General features: G+C 46.7%; 1 protein-coding gene across 3 annotated transcripts in view; it reads right to left on the bottom strand.

Annotated features, from left to right (window-relative positions):
• SHCBP1 (SHC binding and spindle associated 1) overlaps positions 1 to 1,857 on the bottom strand; it is a 44,807-nt gene extending 42,950 nt beyond the window's left edge. For all 3 annotated transcript variants that reach the window (XM_069456526.1, XM_069456528.1, XM_069456527.1), the window contains exon 1: positions 1,755 to 1,857. In XM_069456526.1, coding sequence (XP_069312627.1) covers positions 1,755 to 1,857 — 103 coding nt within the window. The remainder of the gene's footprint in view (positions 1 to 1,754) is intronic.
• Positions 1,858 to 17,014: the final 15,157 nt, after the last annotated feature.

Below are 17,014 nucleotides of genomic sequence, written 5' to 3'. Positions count from 1 at the left end.
TTTGTTTTGTTGTTCCAGCTTTATTGAGGCATAAGTGGCAAATAAAAATTGTATATATTTAAGGTGTACAATGTGATGTTTTGATATACATGACTACCACAATAAAGCAAATTAACATTTCCATCACCTCACATAGCTACCCTGTGTGTGTGTAGTGAGAACACTTATGATCTACCCTCTTAGCAAATTTCAAATACACAATACAGGATTATAAACACCATGCTGTATATTAGATCCCCAGAATTTATTCATCCTGCATAACTGAAACTTTGTACCCTCTGACCAACATCTCTCCATTTCCCCCACCCCCAGTCCCTGACAACCACTGTTTTACTCTGTTCCTCTAAGTTCTGCTTTTTTAGATTCCACATGTAAATGATATCATGCAATATTTGTCTTTCTTTGCAGTGTGAACTAAAATAAAATTTTAAGACTCCCCCCCCCCCCACCAGCTGACTGAATGGACCCCCTCATGGCCAAAGGAATATCCTAAAACTAAATTGCCTGCCAGGAGGAAGGAGGTCAGACATATCTTATCATGCCCCCTCCCTTCTTGGGGACACCCTTTGTAACCCACTAACAGGCCTAAGGGTGTGCAAGACAGACCTGCAGGTCCTCAATTTATGCAACAAGTATATGTCTGGTGGCTTATCTCTCTGATAAACAGCAAGTACGTTAAAACATTCCAAGCCTTTAGACAAAGCTTCCTGTCTTTAGCCAATTACAAGCCAAAGAATCATTAAACCCACCTGTAACCTTGTAAGCCTTCGCTTCCAGATGGCCCACCTTTTAGGGCCAAACCAATGTATGCCTCCCACGGATTGATTTATGACTTTCCCTGTAACCCCTGTCTCCCTGTAATGTATAAAACCAACTGTAACCCAGCCACAGCGAGTCCACTTGCTCAAGGCCTCTTGAGCTTGGCTCCAGGTCATGGTCCTCAAATTTGGCTCAGAATAAATCTCTTTAAAATTATTTTACAGAGTTTGGCTTTTTTTTCCGTTGACAGCAGCAACTTTGAAAATGTTACTCTTCACACATCATTTATATTTATATCTTCACCACAAGTAGAACCCTTGGCTCTGTCTTCCAGATGGGAAAACTGAAGTCAAGCCACTTTTGCCATTTTGAAAGGTTAGCAGTATAATTAAGTCACAGCTACATTTTCTCACTTCACCAGGACTCTTTCCACTACACAACACAACGGAAAGTGTTAAAGTAAAAACGTGAACCAGCTTAAACTGTCAGGAAAAAAAAAATAATGGAATCTCCACAAGGAAGTAGACAGGACATAGAATTAGGAGACCTGGGTTCCATTTCTGGACTCCGCCCCAAGTTGGCTCCCTTAACTTCGGGCATGTCGCCTGCCCTCGGTGCACAGGAAAGCTATCAAGGCCAAGGGTTCAAACTTTCTTCTTTTTCGGGAAAGGGAAGTGTGATTCAGGATCTCCTTTGAGATGCAGATGAAAAAGAAAAGATGGATGTGCTCAAAGTTCCCTGAAGCCCATCCAGGTTGGCAGTTCCTGGCTCCACCCAACTCCCTCCAGTCTCAGGAAGCCTGAGGCCAGAGCGGGCGGGGAGGGAGCGGCCGCCGGTACCTCCCGACTTCGGCGTCCTGAGAGCGGGTCCCCGCCTCGCACAGCCGCCCCCGCCGCCCTGGCCAGCGGGTTCGGAAGGCCGGTCACCCAGGCGCCCTCCAGGTGTCCCGACGCCCCAGACCACCGCCAGCAGCGGCTTCTCGGGCGGGTGCTCACCTTTCCCCTGGGGCGCCGGCTCCTCCTCGGCCGCCCAGCCGGTGCGCCCCGGCGCCATGGCTTCCGACTCCGGGCCGCTCCCAGTCAGCAGTCCGTCAGCCATTTCAAATTCCGCGGGCGGCCGCCCCAGACCAATGACGTGTGACGCAGGCGCTTCTGATTGGATAGACGGGCCGAGGCTTTCGGACCAATTAGAGCCCCGCCCCCTGCAGCCTCCACCAGTCCTGCTGGCAGCGCCTCGGCGCCATCTACTGGCCAGGCGGACCGCTGTGCTCCACGTCCCTGGTCTTTGGCTCACTAGGACAAACTTGGGCAAAGTTGAATTGGAACATAATTTGGGATGATTTTCGAAAAACTAACAAGTCATGCCTGGAAATGAGGTATAGTGGAAAAGACACTGGATTGAGAGTCAAAAACATAGTATTTAGACTTTTTTCGGCCTTTATTAGTGATATTACCTCAGCAAGTCATTTCACCTCTCAGAAGCACATCTTCAACTGCGACAGGATGTCGGCCTAGGTGGCCCCAAAATGCTCACCACCAAAACTCAGTCTCTCTCTTTCCCTCTCTCTCTCTAATACACACACATACTGCATATTTTCAAAGAATGTCAGATTACATTTACTAAGTAAATTTACTAATTTGTATTAATCAAAGGCAGCTATAACTTCGATAATAGCTAACATTTACTGAGTACTGTGTGCAGGAAACCCTCCTGCGTGCTTTACTTGCATTACCTTATTTAATCTTCAAAACCATCCTGTGAAATGGGAACTATTATTATACCCATTTTACAGATGAGGAAATGGAGCCTCCAAAAAGTTAAGTTGCTTCTCCAATCTAACCCAGCAAAACCAGGATTTGAAACCAACCAGACTCCAGAAGAAACCCTTTAATGCCTCGGCCAGGCCATCACTGCCAGGACAGGTTAGCAGGACACCAGGTGGGAGGAGTCCACAGAAGGCCAAGCACCTGGCCATGACAGTTAGCCAGTGGGGTCTTTCCACCTACTGCTTTGAAGGATCTGAAGTCTCTCAGATCCCTTATGGCTGAAACAAAATGAGCCAGGAGAGGTGATTGTGGAAACTACACTTAATTCAACTAGCTTTTCCAGGAAATAAGATTTCTTTGACTCTTGTGTGCAGAGTCTGACTTTACATTTATTTGCTCACTGAACAAATATTTATTGGGCACCATGAGATAAAAACACAGAAAAAAATAAAATCAAGAATAGCAACAGGCCTTGAGGACTAAGCTAGCCTTCTCATAATTCTCCTCTTGAACCGCCCTGCCCACAACCTTACAACTGGCAGCATTTCTCCTCACTCACTTCCCTCAGCACCGAGGGCAACAGACCTCTCTTCTCATTCAGTTACCAAATATTTCATCAACCATCAAGATATCACCAAAGCCAGTGCTTCTGGAAAAGTCTTAGAAAGAAACAGGAGGCAACAGAGTCAGAGACAATACTGATGCTGTTGCAAACTCCATTTAAGGACAAATTACTTTTCAAGCTGGATAAATTTGCTATACACAGCCTTTCTCATCTCCAAACCTATGTCAACATTTATTCACCACTTGCTCAGGCTACATCAAAAGATTTTAGGGTTTTCTCCTAAGTGGAGACCTTTTAGGAGCACATATTTCTTGGCAGTTTGCTTTCTCTACTCCTCCCACTTATGCTAAAAACAGGTTTTTTTCCCTTCCTGCTTTCCAATCCCTCTACTTGTGACCCATCACAACCTTCCACCTGCCCTAAGGTGGTGTGTCACCTGCTATTCCCTGTCTTTTTTAATATCTTTGCTCTCTTTCTCACCACTAGGTTCTTGCAGTGTATCTACACATGGACTCAAAAATACCTGCTTTCCTTGAAAAAACTTCCCAAAGCCCAGCTACAACCTTGAGATATTGCCCTCATTCTTTCTTTCTCTGTAGCCCCAAACTGCTCAGTAGTGTTGTCCCTGTCCTACTTTCTTGAAGGCCAGTAGCTCCCTCCTGGGCCTCCGCTTCACCCCTCCTCACCACCCTCTGCCCTGCCGCAGCAGTGCCTCTGCTGACCACCCGCCTCTGCAGTCTTTCCTCCCTGGGCCTCTGGGTCCTCGTTCTCCAGGTCCTCCTAGTTCTCTGACTGTAGTACCTTGTCAATTGCAGTCTGAAAGTATTAAATGGAAAATTCCAAAAATAAACAATTCGTAAGTTTCAAGTTGTACACCGTTCTGAGTAGCACGAATCATTCCTTTGTCCCGCATATCCACACTGTATATTCTACCTGCCTGGCGGTCACTGTCAGGGCCAAGGGAGAACTTCCCCTTCACCATCGGAAGGTTTGCTGAAAGTCAGTTGGCAAAAGGCAGGTTGACAGAAGCACAGGCATACAAACTTATTAACATGCATGGGCTGGGGAGAGGATCCCAGTGATTACCCGCCCCACCACGCAACGGTGTACAGATTGTTACATACTCTTCCTTTTAGGGGAAAGGGAGGTGGAGGGAGTGCGGATAATTTTAGGGGAGTAGTAAATGATTGGGGGAGAGGGGAATTCAATGGGCTTGAGAACATACAACGGGCTGGCACAAAGTGTGTTGGGACTGCAGAGCAGACAATGGTTTGTGACAAGTCTGTCCCGATGTGTTGGCAGACTTCCATCTTTCTTCCTGCTACATGATTTCAGTTAATACAAACTCAGGGAAGGGACCAGCGGCAATTGTTTTCTTCTTTGGCAGGTCAGGACATTAGGCAGATAAGAGAACTTCAGAGAACAACTTCATCCTGCACTTTGGGAGAGACAGGATTGAGAGACAGGAGGGGAGAAGGAAGGTCAGAGAGGCCTTGAGGCTTCTTTTTCTGTTCAACATGTCAAAGTGCCATATTTTGGGGCATCAGTTTCTGGGCCCCAATATCTCTTAGTAGCCATCTTATCAGATCAGAAAAACATAGTACAGTATATATGGAGTTTGGTACTCTCCATGGTTTCAGGCATTCACTATGGGTCTTGGAATGGAGCCCCAAGGATAAGGGGGGACTTACTCCTTCCTGTCCTCATTCCTCTTCCTGCCTCTCAGATTGCCTAAAGCTGGGTGATTGCCAAGGCCATATACTGAAGACGGTCTAGTGTGGGCTGTGGCAATCACTGTGAGCACGCAGGAATAGAGATTTGCTAACTCATCTGAGAAATAATAAATATATACAGTGTAGACTGTGCCAGACATCGTTCTGGGTTCAAGAGAAACAGGGCAAACAAAGCAGACAAATTCACAGCCTAGTGGGGATACACAATAAACAAGTAAAAGATTCAATTTGTTACGGCAAGTGTTATAGTGAGTGGTCCCGAGAACAAACCGAGCGGCACACGGAGAGTCGGAGAATTAACGTTTATTTGCTGGCGGGCTCAGAGGGGTCTTGCCACTAAATTCTGAGCCCCGTCTATCCAATTTTTCCCACTTTTATTAAGTTGGGGTGATCTAAGGGGAGGGGGGTCTCAGGTGACAATGCCCGCCAGGTAATAAGGCCAGGTAATAAGTTAAGTGTCTGTACTAGGCAATAGGATTAGTGTTATGTTGATGTATCAAATGTTAGGTCAGTGATATGTTAATGTACCAGGTGTTCGGTTAGTGACATGTTAATGTGAGTCTTCCTTGAGGGGTGGGGGTCTTAGGCGGCTGCTGTGCCAAGTAATAGATGGGAGTTTTCCTTATCAAATTAACAAGTAAATTTCAATCATAAAAATACTAAAAATAAAATAAAATTTAGCCACGTGACAGAGAATGATGAGTGAGGGGGACAAATTCAGATTTTTATGAAAAAACATGATTTCAAACTGTTAGCAACTAATTTTTTAAAAACTTTAAACACTATGCAAGCCAGAAAAACTTTATTTCCCAGGCCAAATTGGCCTATGACCCACCTAGATTGCAACCTCTGTTCTAAGCCCCAAGTACTCAAAGAATAGTCCAGGGACTAGGAGCTTATTCGAACTGCAGAGTCTCCCTGCACCCTACAGAACTGCCAGGTCAAAATCTGTGTTTCCAAAAGATCCCCAATCCCCACGTGACATCACTCACCTTTGATGCAAAGGCCTTTAGAACTCCCCTCTCCCAAGGCCGTTTGGATGCTCACATTCCTGCTGGAAAACTTGACCTGGGGCTCTTGCCTGTGATTCACGTTCACTGTGCTGCAAAGCCAGACCCACGTGCAGCCCATCAGCCACCTCAGACATATCTCACCAGGTCCCACCCTCCCTGCCACAGCCTGTGTGGCTCACCACCATCTGCCCCTCAGGACAGCATCTGGGCACTCACCTACCCTACCCCTGCCTCAAAAATTAATTGCTCCCCTCTGGCTGCACCTAGTAAGGAGTCTCACACTGCAACGCCCAGGAAGGCCAGGGAAGCGACAGAAAGCAGAGAAGTGGGCCCTGGTATAAGTCCAGGGGGAAGTGGTGGTTGTAGACCCAGTGTTGCCATGGCAGCCTTGCAAAAGAAGCCAGAAATCTAGACTTTTGTGAGAAATATCCTATATTAAAATGCTGGCAACAAGTTTGTAAAATTTTAAACACCATTCCAGCCAAATAAAACGTGTCTGTACACCACAGCTTGCAACCTCTGAGACCCAGTCCACTTGTTACATTGTATCAGAGACTGTGAATTCTTTGAAGGCAAGAACCATGTCATGTTCCTTTGTGTTGCTAGTACCTACTAGTAAGCCCAACTTAGCAAAAGGAAAAACTAATTTAACACTGTTAATGAATACTATAATACTATCATGTATAATGTAATAGTTCTGTGTCATTAGCCAAACTGCTTGGGTTTACAGTCAAGCAGACAGGGCCCCGGGCCACGTTGGCCTCTGCCATGCAGATGCCTCCCAGAACCACAGATTCATCACGGGCATCATTACCTGAGTCAGGGTCAGTGAATGCTGCCTGTACTGGGGGCCCTGTGCCCCTAAATCAGCCTACCAGTTTCCCCAAGAACAGAAAAAGCCTTTAGGGTAGTGATTTACTATATAGCTGTCAACGGAAAAAAACCAAACTCTGTAAAATAATTTTATTTTTTTATTGAGACAGAGTCTCACTCTGTTGCCTGGGCTAGAGTGCCATGGTGTCAGCCTAGTTCACAGCAACCTCGAACTCCTGGGTTCAAGCAATCCACCTGCCTCAGCCTCCTGAGTAGCTGGGACTACAGGCCCGGCTATTTTTTCTATATATACGTTTAGGTGTCCATATAATTTCTTTCTATTTTTAGTAGAGACAGGGTCTCGCTCTTGCTCAGGCTGGTCTCAGCCTCCCGAGTAGCTGGGACTATAGGCCCGGCTATTTTTTCTATATATATATTTAGGTGTCCATATAATTTCTTTCTATTTTTAGTAGAGACAGGGTCTCGCTCTTGCTCAGGCTGGTCTCGAACTCCTAGAGCTCAAACAATCCGCCCGCCTCGGCCTCCCAGAGTGGTAGGATTACAGGCCTGAGCTACCAGGCCTGTGGAATTTTTTAACATAGTTGCTGTTTATTAGAGATAAGCCACCTGACATAGATTTGTTGTGTAAATTGAGGACCTGCAGGTTTGTCTTGCACACCCTTAGGCCTGTTAATGGGTTACAAAGGATGTCCCCAAGAAGGGAGGGGGCATGATAAGATATGTCTGACCTCCCTCCTCCTGGCAGGCAGTTTAGTTTTAGGATATTCCTTTGGCCATGAGGGGGTCCATTTAGTCAGCTGGTGGGGGTGGGGAGGTTGGTGGTGAGCCTTAAAATTTTATTTTAGTTCACATAGCTAAGCGCTTTGATCCCCTGGGAGACGGGGTTCCCACTATGTGTTGTTACTGGACATTCACAGGGGTGGTTTCTGAGAGCAGACACAGTGCATATTCTGAACAGCAGAGAAAGGGAGGGAGGGCCCCCAGTCCTAGGAGGAATCCCACTGGGTGAAGCTTGTCTCTCTACCTGCAGCTGTAGGGAGCTCCACGGGAAAGGATGATAACCGACAAAGGTTTGTGAACTAAAATAAAATCTTAAGGCTCCCCACTCCACCGGATGACTGAATGTACCCTCTCCTGGCCAGGGGATATCCTAAAACTAAATTGCCTGACACAGGAAGAAGGTCAGACATGCTTCACCTGGGCCCCCTCCCTTCTTGGGGACATCCTTTGAAACCCATTAACAGGCCTAAGGGTATGAGAGACACACCTGCAGGTCCTCAGTTTACACAACAAATATATGTCCGGGCTTGTCTCTGATTAACAGACCTCCTTATCTTAAAACATTCCAAGCCTTTAGACAAAGCTTCCTGTCTTTAACCAATTACAAGGCAAAGAATCTTTAAAGCCACCTATAGCCTGTAAGCCCCCCTTTCAGATGGCCCACTTTTTCAGGCCAAACCAATGTATGCCTCCTACGTATTGATTTATGACTTTACCCCCTAAACCCCTGTCTCCCTGAAATGTATGGAAAGAAACTGTAACCCAGCCACAGCCAGTCCACTTGCTCAAGGCCGCTTGGGCGTGGCTCCAGGTCATGATCCTCAAATTTGGCTCAGAATAAATCTCTTTAAATTATTTTACAGAGTTTGGCTTCTTTTCCCTTGACACACTTAAACCAAAATGTTCCAAGTGGGTACCTCTGGGAGAAACAATTGTTTAGAAGTTTCACTCCTACCTTATACCCTTCTATATTATTTGATTTCTTTTTACAAGCTCAAGTATTACTTTTCTGATTGAAATAAACATAAAACGATTCCTATTTGGGAAGATAACAACAACTTGCTCCGGGGATTCCATGTCAGCTGGGTGGGCAGCCGGGCACCGAGACTTCTTTCTCGTGGCCTTGACCGCGGGGAGCCCGGGGCGCCTAACCGCACCCCCCCTCCGCCCCCCATGCCCGGCACCGCCCTCGCCCCGCCCGGCGCTGCTGGCTCTCGCCGCGGGGACGGTCGCGCTGGTCGGGGGATCGGGCGCCCTCGCCGCGGCCGCAGCCTGCGCTCCGGCGGCTACTTCTTCCCCGCTTCGCGTCGCCCACCTGCCGGGGAGCGCGTGCGGCGCGGGCGCGGGGATGGAGGGCGTGGGGGTCCCTGGCCGGCCGAGCTCCCTCGGAAGTTGGGGCGCGGGGGCACCCCGACCCGCCGCCCGCGCCCTGGCGGGGAGTGCGAGTGCGGGGCCCGCACCCTGCGGCTGGGCCGACCGCCCGCTGCGCACCGCCGGGGTCCTCCACGCCCGCCCCGGCGGCGCCCGGGTCCCGGTCCCCGGGGGTAGGGAGTGGGGTGAGTGGGGCGAGCCGGTCGGGGACCCCGCCAGGCCGCTGACGTGTATTTTCGGAACCCACAGATTCAGATGGAAAAGAAACAGAGATGCAACACTAGGTTACAAATATTGTCAACTGTCTTAAATGTTTACATTTAACAAATTAAAAAGTTACCACGCAATGTAACAGTGCCTTTCACGGGGTTTGTTTTCATAGGTAGTATAGCGGCAGCGTTGCGGCCATGACCGTGGTGTCAGGGCTGGGGTGCAAATCTGGAGTCCCCTGAGGGCACCTTTCTCCGCCCAGTCGGTGCCCGGTGCCCTTCTGTACACAGGCTCGCCCTGAACCCGCGCAGGCCTCCGCTGGCCTCACCGCAGCGACGCCTGCCTTGGTCGCCGGGTCAGATAGCGGCCCTGGCATTCCCGGTTTCTTCGTGCTATACTCAGGCAGAACCTAAGCTCCCTGCGGGGGCAGAGGCGTTGCTGTCTTGTTCATTGATGTATCCCCAGGGCCTGGAACAGTGCTAGACATATTTGCTGATACGTGCTAGACATTTTTTTTTTTTTTTTTTTTGAGACAGAGTCTCACTCTGTTGCCCAGGCTAGAGTGAGTGCCCTGGCGTCAGCCTAGCTCACAGCAACCTCAAACTCCTGAGCTCAAGCGATCCTCCTGTCTCAGCCTCCCGAGTAGCTGGGACTACAGGCATGCACCACCATGCCCGGCTAATTTTTTCTATATATATTTTTAGCTGTCCATATAATTTCTTTCTATTTTTAGTAGAGGTGGGGTCTCGCTCTTGCTCAGGCTGGTCTCGAACTCCTGAGCTCAAACGATCCTCCCACCTCGGCCTCCCAGAGTGCTAGGATTACAGGCGTGAGCCACCGCGCCCGGCCTAGACATATTTAATGCTGATTAAATAACCTCAACAGGAGATAAGATTGCAAGTCCGAATTCCAGGCCTGGTGGAAAAGTGGCTTTTTCCCCTTCCTGGTTAAGAGTTCTGCCTCCGCAGAACAGCACTGGATGGGAAGGGTCTGTCCTGTCTGGGGCCGCCACGGCCTTTTCAGGGCCGACAGCAACGGCAGGGCTTTGCGTGAGGCTTCCGAGAGCGATGTTCGCTCCCCACAGTGGTGCTTTCTAGGCTGGCCCAGGAGTCCAGAGACCTGGGCTCTAGTCTTAATTTAGCCCCTTCCACAAGGTGTGAGCTCGGGCAACCCCTGCAGGTCTGTGAGTCTGCTTTCCCACCTGAAAAGTAAGAGGTTAAAAGCCCTTTGGCTCTGAACTCCATGATGGCTAATTCATTTGGTTCTCACCTCCTTGTAAGGTAGGTGGAAACTACAGTTTCTCCACCCCCATTTTGCAGATGGGCGTGATAAGGCTCAAAGGAATTAATCAGCAGGGCCAGAGCTGAGCCTTAAGTGAGACAGACAATAAACCAAGAGAAGTGAAAAAGGAGAGAACTTTCCTTTAAAAAAAAAATCCTGCTTATCTTTTGTACAAGTAACCCATGTCCACTATACAAAAATTAGAAAATAGCAACGAGCTTTAGGCATTTCAGGACCCATAAGACCTCCTCATGGTCTGAGAAACCCACATAATTTATTTCCCTTATAGCTGCAGACCTCAGCCCACTTTGCATTTAATTGGCTTGGAGTGGGGCCCAGGTATTGGCATAAAAAAAAAAAAATGCCTTTAGGTGATTACAAGGTACAGCTGAGAATGAAAATCGTGGACTTTCATCGTTGCTCCAGCCCAGCTCTTCCTTGTCTCTCATCTCTGTTATTGTTTCTTACTTTCCTGCTGAATTGGACCAAAATCATTTCCTAAGTACAAACATCGTCTAAGGTGGCATTTTTCTAACTTTCCGGGAGCTCAGAGAACCCGTTGCTTAGGAAATCCTCCCTTAGTCATTAGGTTTCCTTTGCTGCGACTGAAAGGCTTTTGCGTACGTTGCCGGATCACCTGGTGAGCAGTGTTTCGCGTTCTGCACAGCCCCTTGTAGAGAGCTGGGCGTTCTGCTCCAGTGACACATCCCCCCAGAGGGTCTGCAGTGTAACTGCCCAGTTGAGGGGAAACTCCAGTCCCCAAATTTTCAGAGTGCCTTTCCTTTCCCCAGTTATCTCTCACCCTCTCAGAACTTTGTCTACAAACCAAAGATACAGGGGAAAAAATAGTCAAGAATTTTTATTTCATGCTTCTGCCTTTACAGATATATTTAGACCTAGTAATAGTGATCACTAATGTGTGGGGCTTACTTTAAGCTAGATACTGTTCAAAGGGTCATGACAACCCTATGGTCTAGGTAAAATAGTGTCCCATTTTACATATGAAGAAACTGAGGCACACAAGTTAAGTAAATTGCCAAGGACAAACAGCTAGTAATAGTGGGCACTTGAATCCAAGCTGTTTGACTCCACAAAGAGCCTCCTTCTTAGCCACTGTGCCCTACTGCCACCTATAGTAACAGCAGTGTGGACTCAGTTGGTCAAGAGTGAAAAAATTGAATGAGTGCACAAAGTTACAGGATGTACTTAAAAGTTGGAAGAGGAAGTGCAATGCAACACAGTGCACATGAGGGTCTTGAGTGAGTTAACACAGAAATGTTCTGGAGGGTATTGAAGATGGCAGCTTTCACATGTGAGGAAATACCACGAATGTCCTCCAGAGGAACAGACCTTGAGCCACCTCCCCAAAAGGAAAGCTCTTTGCCTATTGCAAAGAGGCTACCTGGAGTGGCACAGCAGAACTGGGGAAGAGTTGGCTGATGTGGAAATAGAACCCACCCATCCCCCTGACAACCTAAAATAACTGACTGAAGCAAAACATCTCAGTCAATGGAGGTTTATTAAGCCAAAGTTGAAGACTCACCTGGGAAAAACACAAATGACAGACAAACCCATGGCTGTTTTTCCGAAGGGGAATTTGGGAGTTTCAGCATTTAAAGGCATACAGAAAGGAAAACAGGGGCAGGGGGGTAGTGAGACAAAATGGTTACATTCTTGTGAGACCCAGGAGAACTTGAATTTTACAGAAGATAAGGCAAATGCTAGAGGAAGAAAAAAGGAGTGAAGGAAGCATCAGTTGTATAGCTGTCCCAGGATAGGTGGAAGAATGTCTGATCCTGTCCTGTCTCTGTTCTGCATCTATAAAGACAAACATAATTCAGAATAGACTTTAGATATAACCTGCAGACCTACAGTTCCAATTTGCAGGTCCTTGTTTATGGGAGGCCAGCAAGGAATATCCATAATGGATGATGGGGGGGGTAGTCTTTTACAGGTGCCTAAGAACTTCACCTTCTCTTTTGCATAACGAGTTGAGGGGAGGGGGTCCCGAGATTTTTATTTTCTTTTTACACACCAAACACTGGCCATGTTACTAATATTCAGCCTCATTGGCATCTTGCTCTACCAGCCTCAGTGGGTAGAGCTGCCTCAACCTTCCCTGCTGTTTCCATCAAAAGGACTTACAGGGCTCAGAAGTGCATGAGCAGGAATGCCATCTTCAAGATAGTGGTGGTGTGTGCGGCACTGTTCCTCCTCCACTGGCCGGCCATCATCAGCCGGGAGTGTGTGGCCAAAGGAGCATTCTGCCCTAGGGGAGTGCTATGCCGAGTTCTTCTACAACAGGTACTTCTGATGACAGCCTCCACCACTGAATCTTCTTTACCCCTTCACCAGTGTCACTTACTTCAACTTGAGCATCTATATCAATATTCACAAGTGCACCTCCCCGAGGAATGACATTGCTCCCAGCCACGATGGCTTGGAAATGAACTTCCAAGGCAGAAAAAAGAAACATGTCATATTTTTTGTTAAACCGGCTGAGAGGAGGAACAGGAAGAGACCAGGGCCTCTCCCCCAGGCACAAAGGTCTTTCCTTGGACATCTCTGGGACTCAAGATTTACCTGCAGGTGGGCCTCAGAGCCACTACAGGGCCAGCTAGAGCATCTGCAATGGCTGGAGGCAGCTGGACCTCTCCAGCACTGTGGCCAGTCGCCTGTGGCTCTCCCAGCGTAAGCGAGTGGCCAAGTCACTGGTCATCATCATGTGTGTTTGTCCAGTGCTGGGCTCCCTGCATGCTGCTCATGATCACCCAAGCTGCCAGCCACAGGACATGTGTCCAGCACTTTCTCTATGAGACATCCTTCTGGCTCCTCTAGCCGAATTTGGTTATCAACCCTATTCTGTATCCACTCTGCCACCTGAGTTTCAGAAAAATGTTCATCATTTGCTATGCCCTGGAACAGCCAAGACCCACCCCCATATGTACATGTGACAGAAATGTCTCTTGTACCAGATGGCCTAAACCCCTATGCTCCATGAAGTGAAGGTAGTCGTAACACTTCTGCAGACCACTACCGCCCACTTCACCTTTGCCACAGGGAATCATGGAACCCACATAAGAAAGAAGTGAAACAAGTTCCTACAAGTATCTTTAAAATGTTGTCTTTGGAATTGTCTAGCGCTTTGGCATTCAAAGAATGGTCCCTGGATCAGCAGCATGGGGTTTACCTGGGGGCTTATTAGAAATGGAATCTCTGGCCCCACCCCAGATTTGCTGAATTCTAGAATCCACATTTTAACAAGATCCCTGAGTGATTAGTACATTTAGTAAGTTTAACAAGCATTAGTCCAGGGGATGTGTAGGAAGATAAAAGTGGTTGAGAAAAATGATTTTGTAATAACTCATCTCCTGTGGAGACATCCTATTTAAGGCTTAAAATCACTACGGCTCAAGTTTAGGTTAATTTTACCAAACTTGTACACATATCCTATTCAATCCATTTTATTTCTTGATAAGTCTCACCAGTTTAAGTATATTCAACCCTTTTGTTTGTACTAATATGACAGTATTCCATCACCTTTGTGTGTATATAATTAGAAGTAACGGGCTTGAAAAAAGAATGGGAGAAGCTAGTTTTACAAAACATACCAGATGTTACATTTTCTATTTACTTTAAAAACATACCAGACAAAAGTGCTCCTTTTTTTTTTTTTTTTGAGACAGAGTCTCACTCTGTTGCCTGGGCTAGAGTGCCATGGCCTCAGCCTAGCTCACAGCAACCTCAAACTCCTGGGCTCAAGCGGTCCTCCTGCCTCAGCCTCCTGAGTAGCTGGGACTACAGGCATATGCCATCATGCCTGGCTAATTTTTTCTATATATATTTTTAGCTGTCCATATAATTTCTTTCTATTTTTAGTAGAGATGGGGTCTCGCTCTTGCTCAGGCTGGTCTCGAACTCCTGACCTCGAGCAATCCTCCCGCCTCAGCCTCCCAGAGTGCTAGGATTACAGGCGTGAGCCACCTTGCCAGGCCAAAAGTGCTCCTTTTAAATGCAAAGGATTATACCTCATTGTCCTGAAGCTCCAAAGATTTCTTTGTATTTGCACTTAGCTCTCTCCGCTGAGTGAAAATGAATGTAAGTCACAGCCTAAGATTTTACTTCGTTATAGGGAGACATTTCTGATGCCTCTGTAGATTTTGGAAGGTTGGGCCCAGTTTTGTTGTACACCGCAGGGTGACCTGGAGGGGCGGACAGGAGTAAGATCTACTCCAGCCCACTTCCAAATGACTTGTTTTGAATTACAAGCCAGGAAATGTTTTTCTTTAATCACACTCAAGCATGCACCAAATGTGTATGTTGGCAACTGAATCAGCGTCTGTTGTCCATCCCCGGGATATCCCCACAGGACGGCCCCGGTCTCCAGATTTCCCCACCCGACACTTTCACTTACATTACGTGGTCTGGAATTGCCACCATCAAAGACAATTCTGTCGGGATAATCCTTTCAACTCCATTCTGCTTGCCTTATTACCTTGGTTTCTCAGAATGAGAGAGCAAACGTAATGAAGAACCCTCTGGAATCCAGACTTTGTGTTTAAATCCCCTCTCACTGCCTATGATGGTACATTTATTCTTTGTGGTGTGTCATATTCTCAATGGCTCTGAGAGTTGCACACAAACTGTGCTACCGCCATTTGTCATTCTCCTTTGAAGCACATACACTGCAGTCCCTGATCAAGCCTCTCTTAGCTGCAAATAGCAACTTACAGCCTAGCCAGGGCCCGTAATGGGAAGGGAGGTATCACAGTTCATTAACCTGCTGACCACCAACCTTAGGGCTTGAGAACCGGTCAGTAGCATGAATTTCTAGGTGAAGAAGCGATCATCTGGGCTCTCAGAATCACTGGTTTCCTGAGTGGAGGCAGGAAGGGGAGGATAGGAAGTCCTAACGCAGCAGGCATCTCTCATCCAACTCAGATCTTCTTAGATTTGTCCCTGTGACTGACCCCTAGTCTTGGAATTTAATGCCATTCAGCACCAAACCTGCCCTGGTTCAGTGCTTCTATCTAGCTGTGAAGGATTTTCCCCCTAGCTATTAAGGACAGGTACTTTTTTGTAAGACACAATAAAAATTACTAGAAAAAGGGTGGTAACAGACCAAAACACAAACCCAAATTTTATGATTACATTTAATAATATAAAATTACTCTATCAAATTGCTACAAAAGTTTTTAAATGCTAAGTCAATTTTCAAAAATGTTTATTTCATTACAGACAAGCAAGAGTTTAACTTGCTCAGTCCATGGATCACACCTGTTAAATATGGGACTGCAGGTCAAGTATTAGCCTCACAAGGCTAAATGGAAAATTGGATTTGAAGTTCCGTGAGAATTCACACAACTCTCTCCAGGACTTCCCCAACACCCCAGTCCCCAAAAGCCCTTCTTCAGTGCTCTCCTGGACATGCTCTTATCATATTCTGTAACCATGGGTCTGTCTTCACACCACACTAAAATTCTTAAAACTAGGGACGGTATCTTGTTCACCTTTATATTCAGTGCCTATCTGGCATATAGTAGGTGCTCAATTTTTGTTGAATAAAGAAATCTGTATTAGCAGCACTTTGGTTCCCTTTGTTTTTTAAATCTGGTCCCTTTACCTCAACCCAGAAAATGAGATACTTTGTACCCTGTTCCTCTGACCCATCCTCTCCAATTGAGCTCAAATTCAAGTATTCTCAAGTCATGTATTTTTTACTTTTCCAGATTCATTTCACATAACACGTAAATAAAATGGACATGTCAACCTTTAATCCATAATCAAGTTTATAAAAGATAAATGAACACTTGCAAAGAACAGAAAGGGCTTTACTGGACTAAGGCCACAGGAAGGCTTAGCGTGATAGATTTTAATGGTACTAATTTTATCACTTTGGAAACATTTATTCATGTAAAGCCTAACAAGTGCTTAGACATTGGGAGGGCAGATGGTGGGGCGTTAAGTGATGTAGTCATTTAAAAATGTCTATAAATCCTTTGCTGCTTCTCCCTTCGCGAGGTGAAACTTAATTTCCCTGACCTTTGAGTATGGACTAGACTCAGTGACTCCCTTCTAATAGAATAAGGCCAAAATGATAGCGTTGCTTCCATGGTTACATCTTAAAAAGGTATTGTAGTTTCCTCCTTGCTCTCTTTCAGATCACTCACTCTGGGGAAGCCAGCTACCATGTTGTGAGGACACTCAAGCCACCCTATGGGAAGACTCTCGAGGAGAGGAACCGAGGCCTCTAGCTAACCTGAATGAGCCTAGAAGTCAGCCCCCGTCAAACGCTCGGATGACTGCAGCCCCAGCCAAGATCTTAGCTGCAAACTTATGCAACACCCTGAGCCAGAACCACCAGTTAAGCTGCTCCCAATTCCTAATCTAGAGGACAATGAGGTAAATGCTTGTTTTAAGACACTAAGTTTTGGGATAATTTGTTATACAGTAGATAACTAATACAGGTGGTGAGCCTTTTGGGAGTTATGTGACTTCATCACACCTTAGGAAAAGCAGGGTAAGACTGAGGAAAGCAAATGGGTATAAATGACGAAAGAGTAGATGGTGCCTTGTTCAGTAAGTGTTTAAAACTGGAGTGGAACAAGCGAGCTCTGTGAACATATGAGAATGTCTATTAAATTCCACAGGATTCTACCAGTTCCTTTTATCAGTCAAGATAGTATGAAAGAAAAAAAAGTT

This window comes from Eulemur rufifrons, chromosome 23 (genome assembly GCF_041146395.1).
Source record: "Eulemur rufifrons isolate Redbay chromosome 23, OSU_ERuf_1, whole genome shotgun sequence".
Classification (NCBI taxonomy): domain Eukaryota; kingdom Metazoa; phylum Chordata; class Mammalia; order Primates; family Lemuridae; genus Eulemur; species Eulemur rufifrons.
This window is presented reverse-complemented; position numbering and strand designations above follow the sequence as displayed.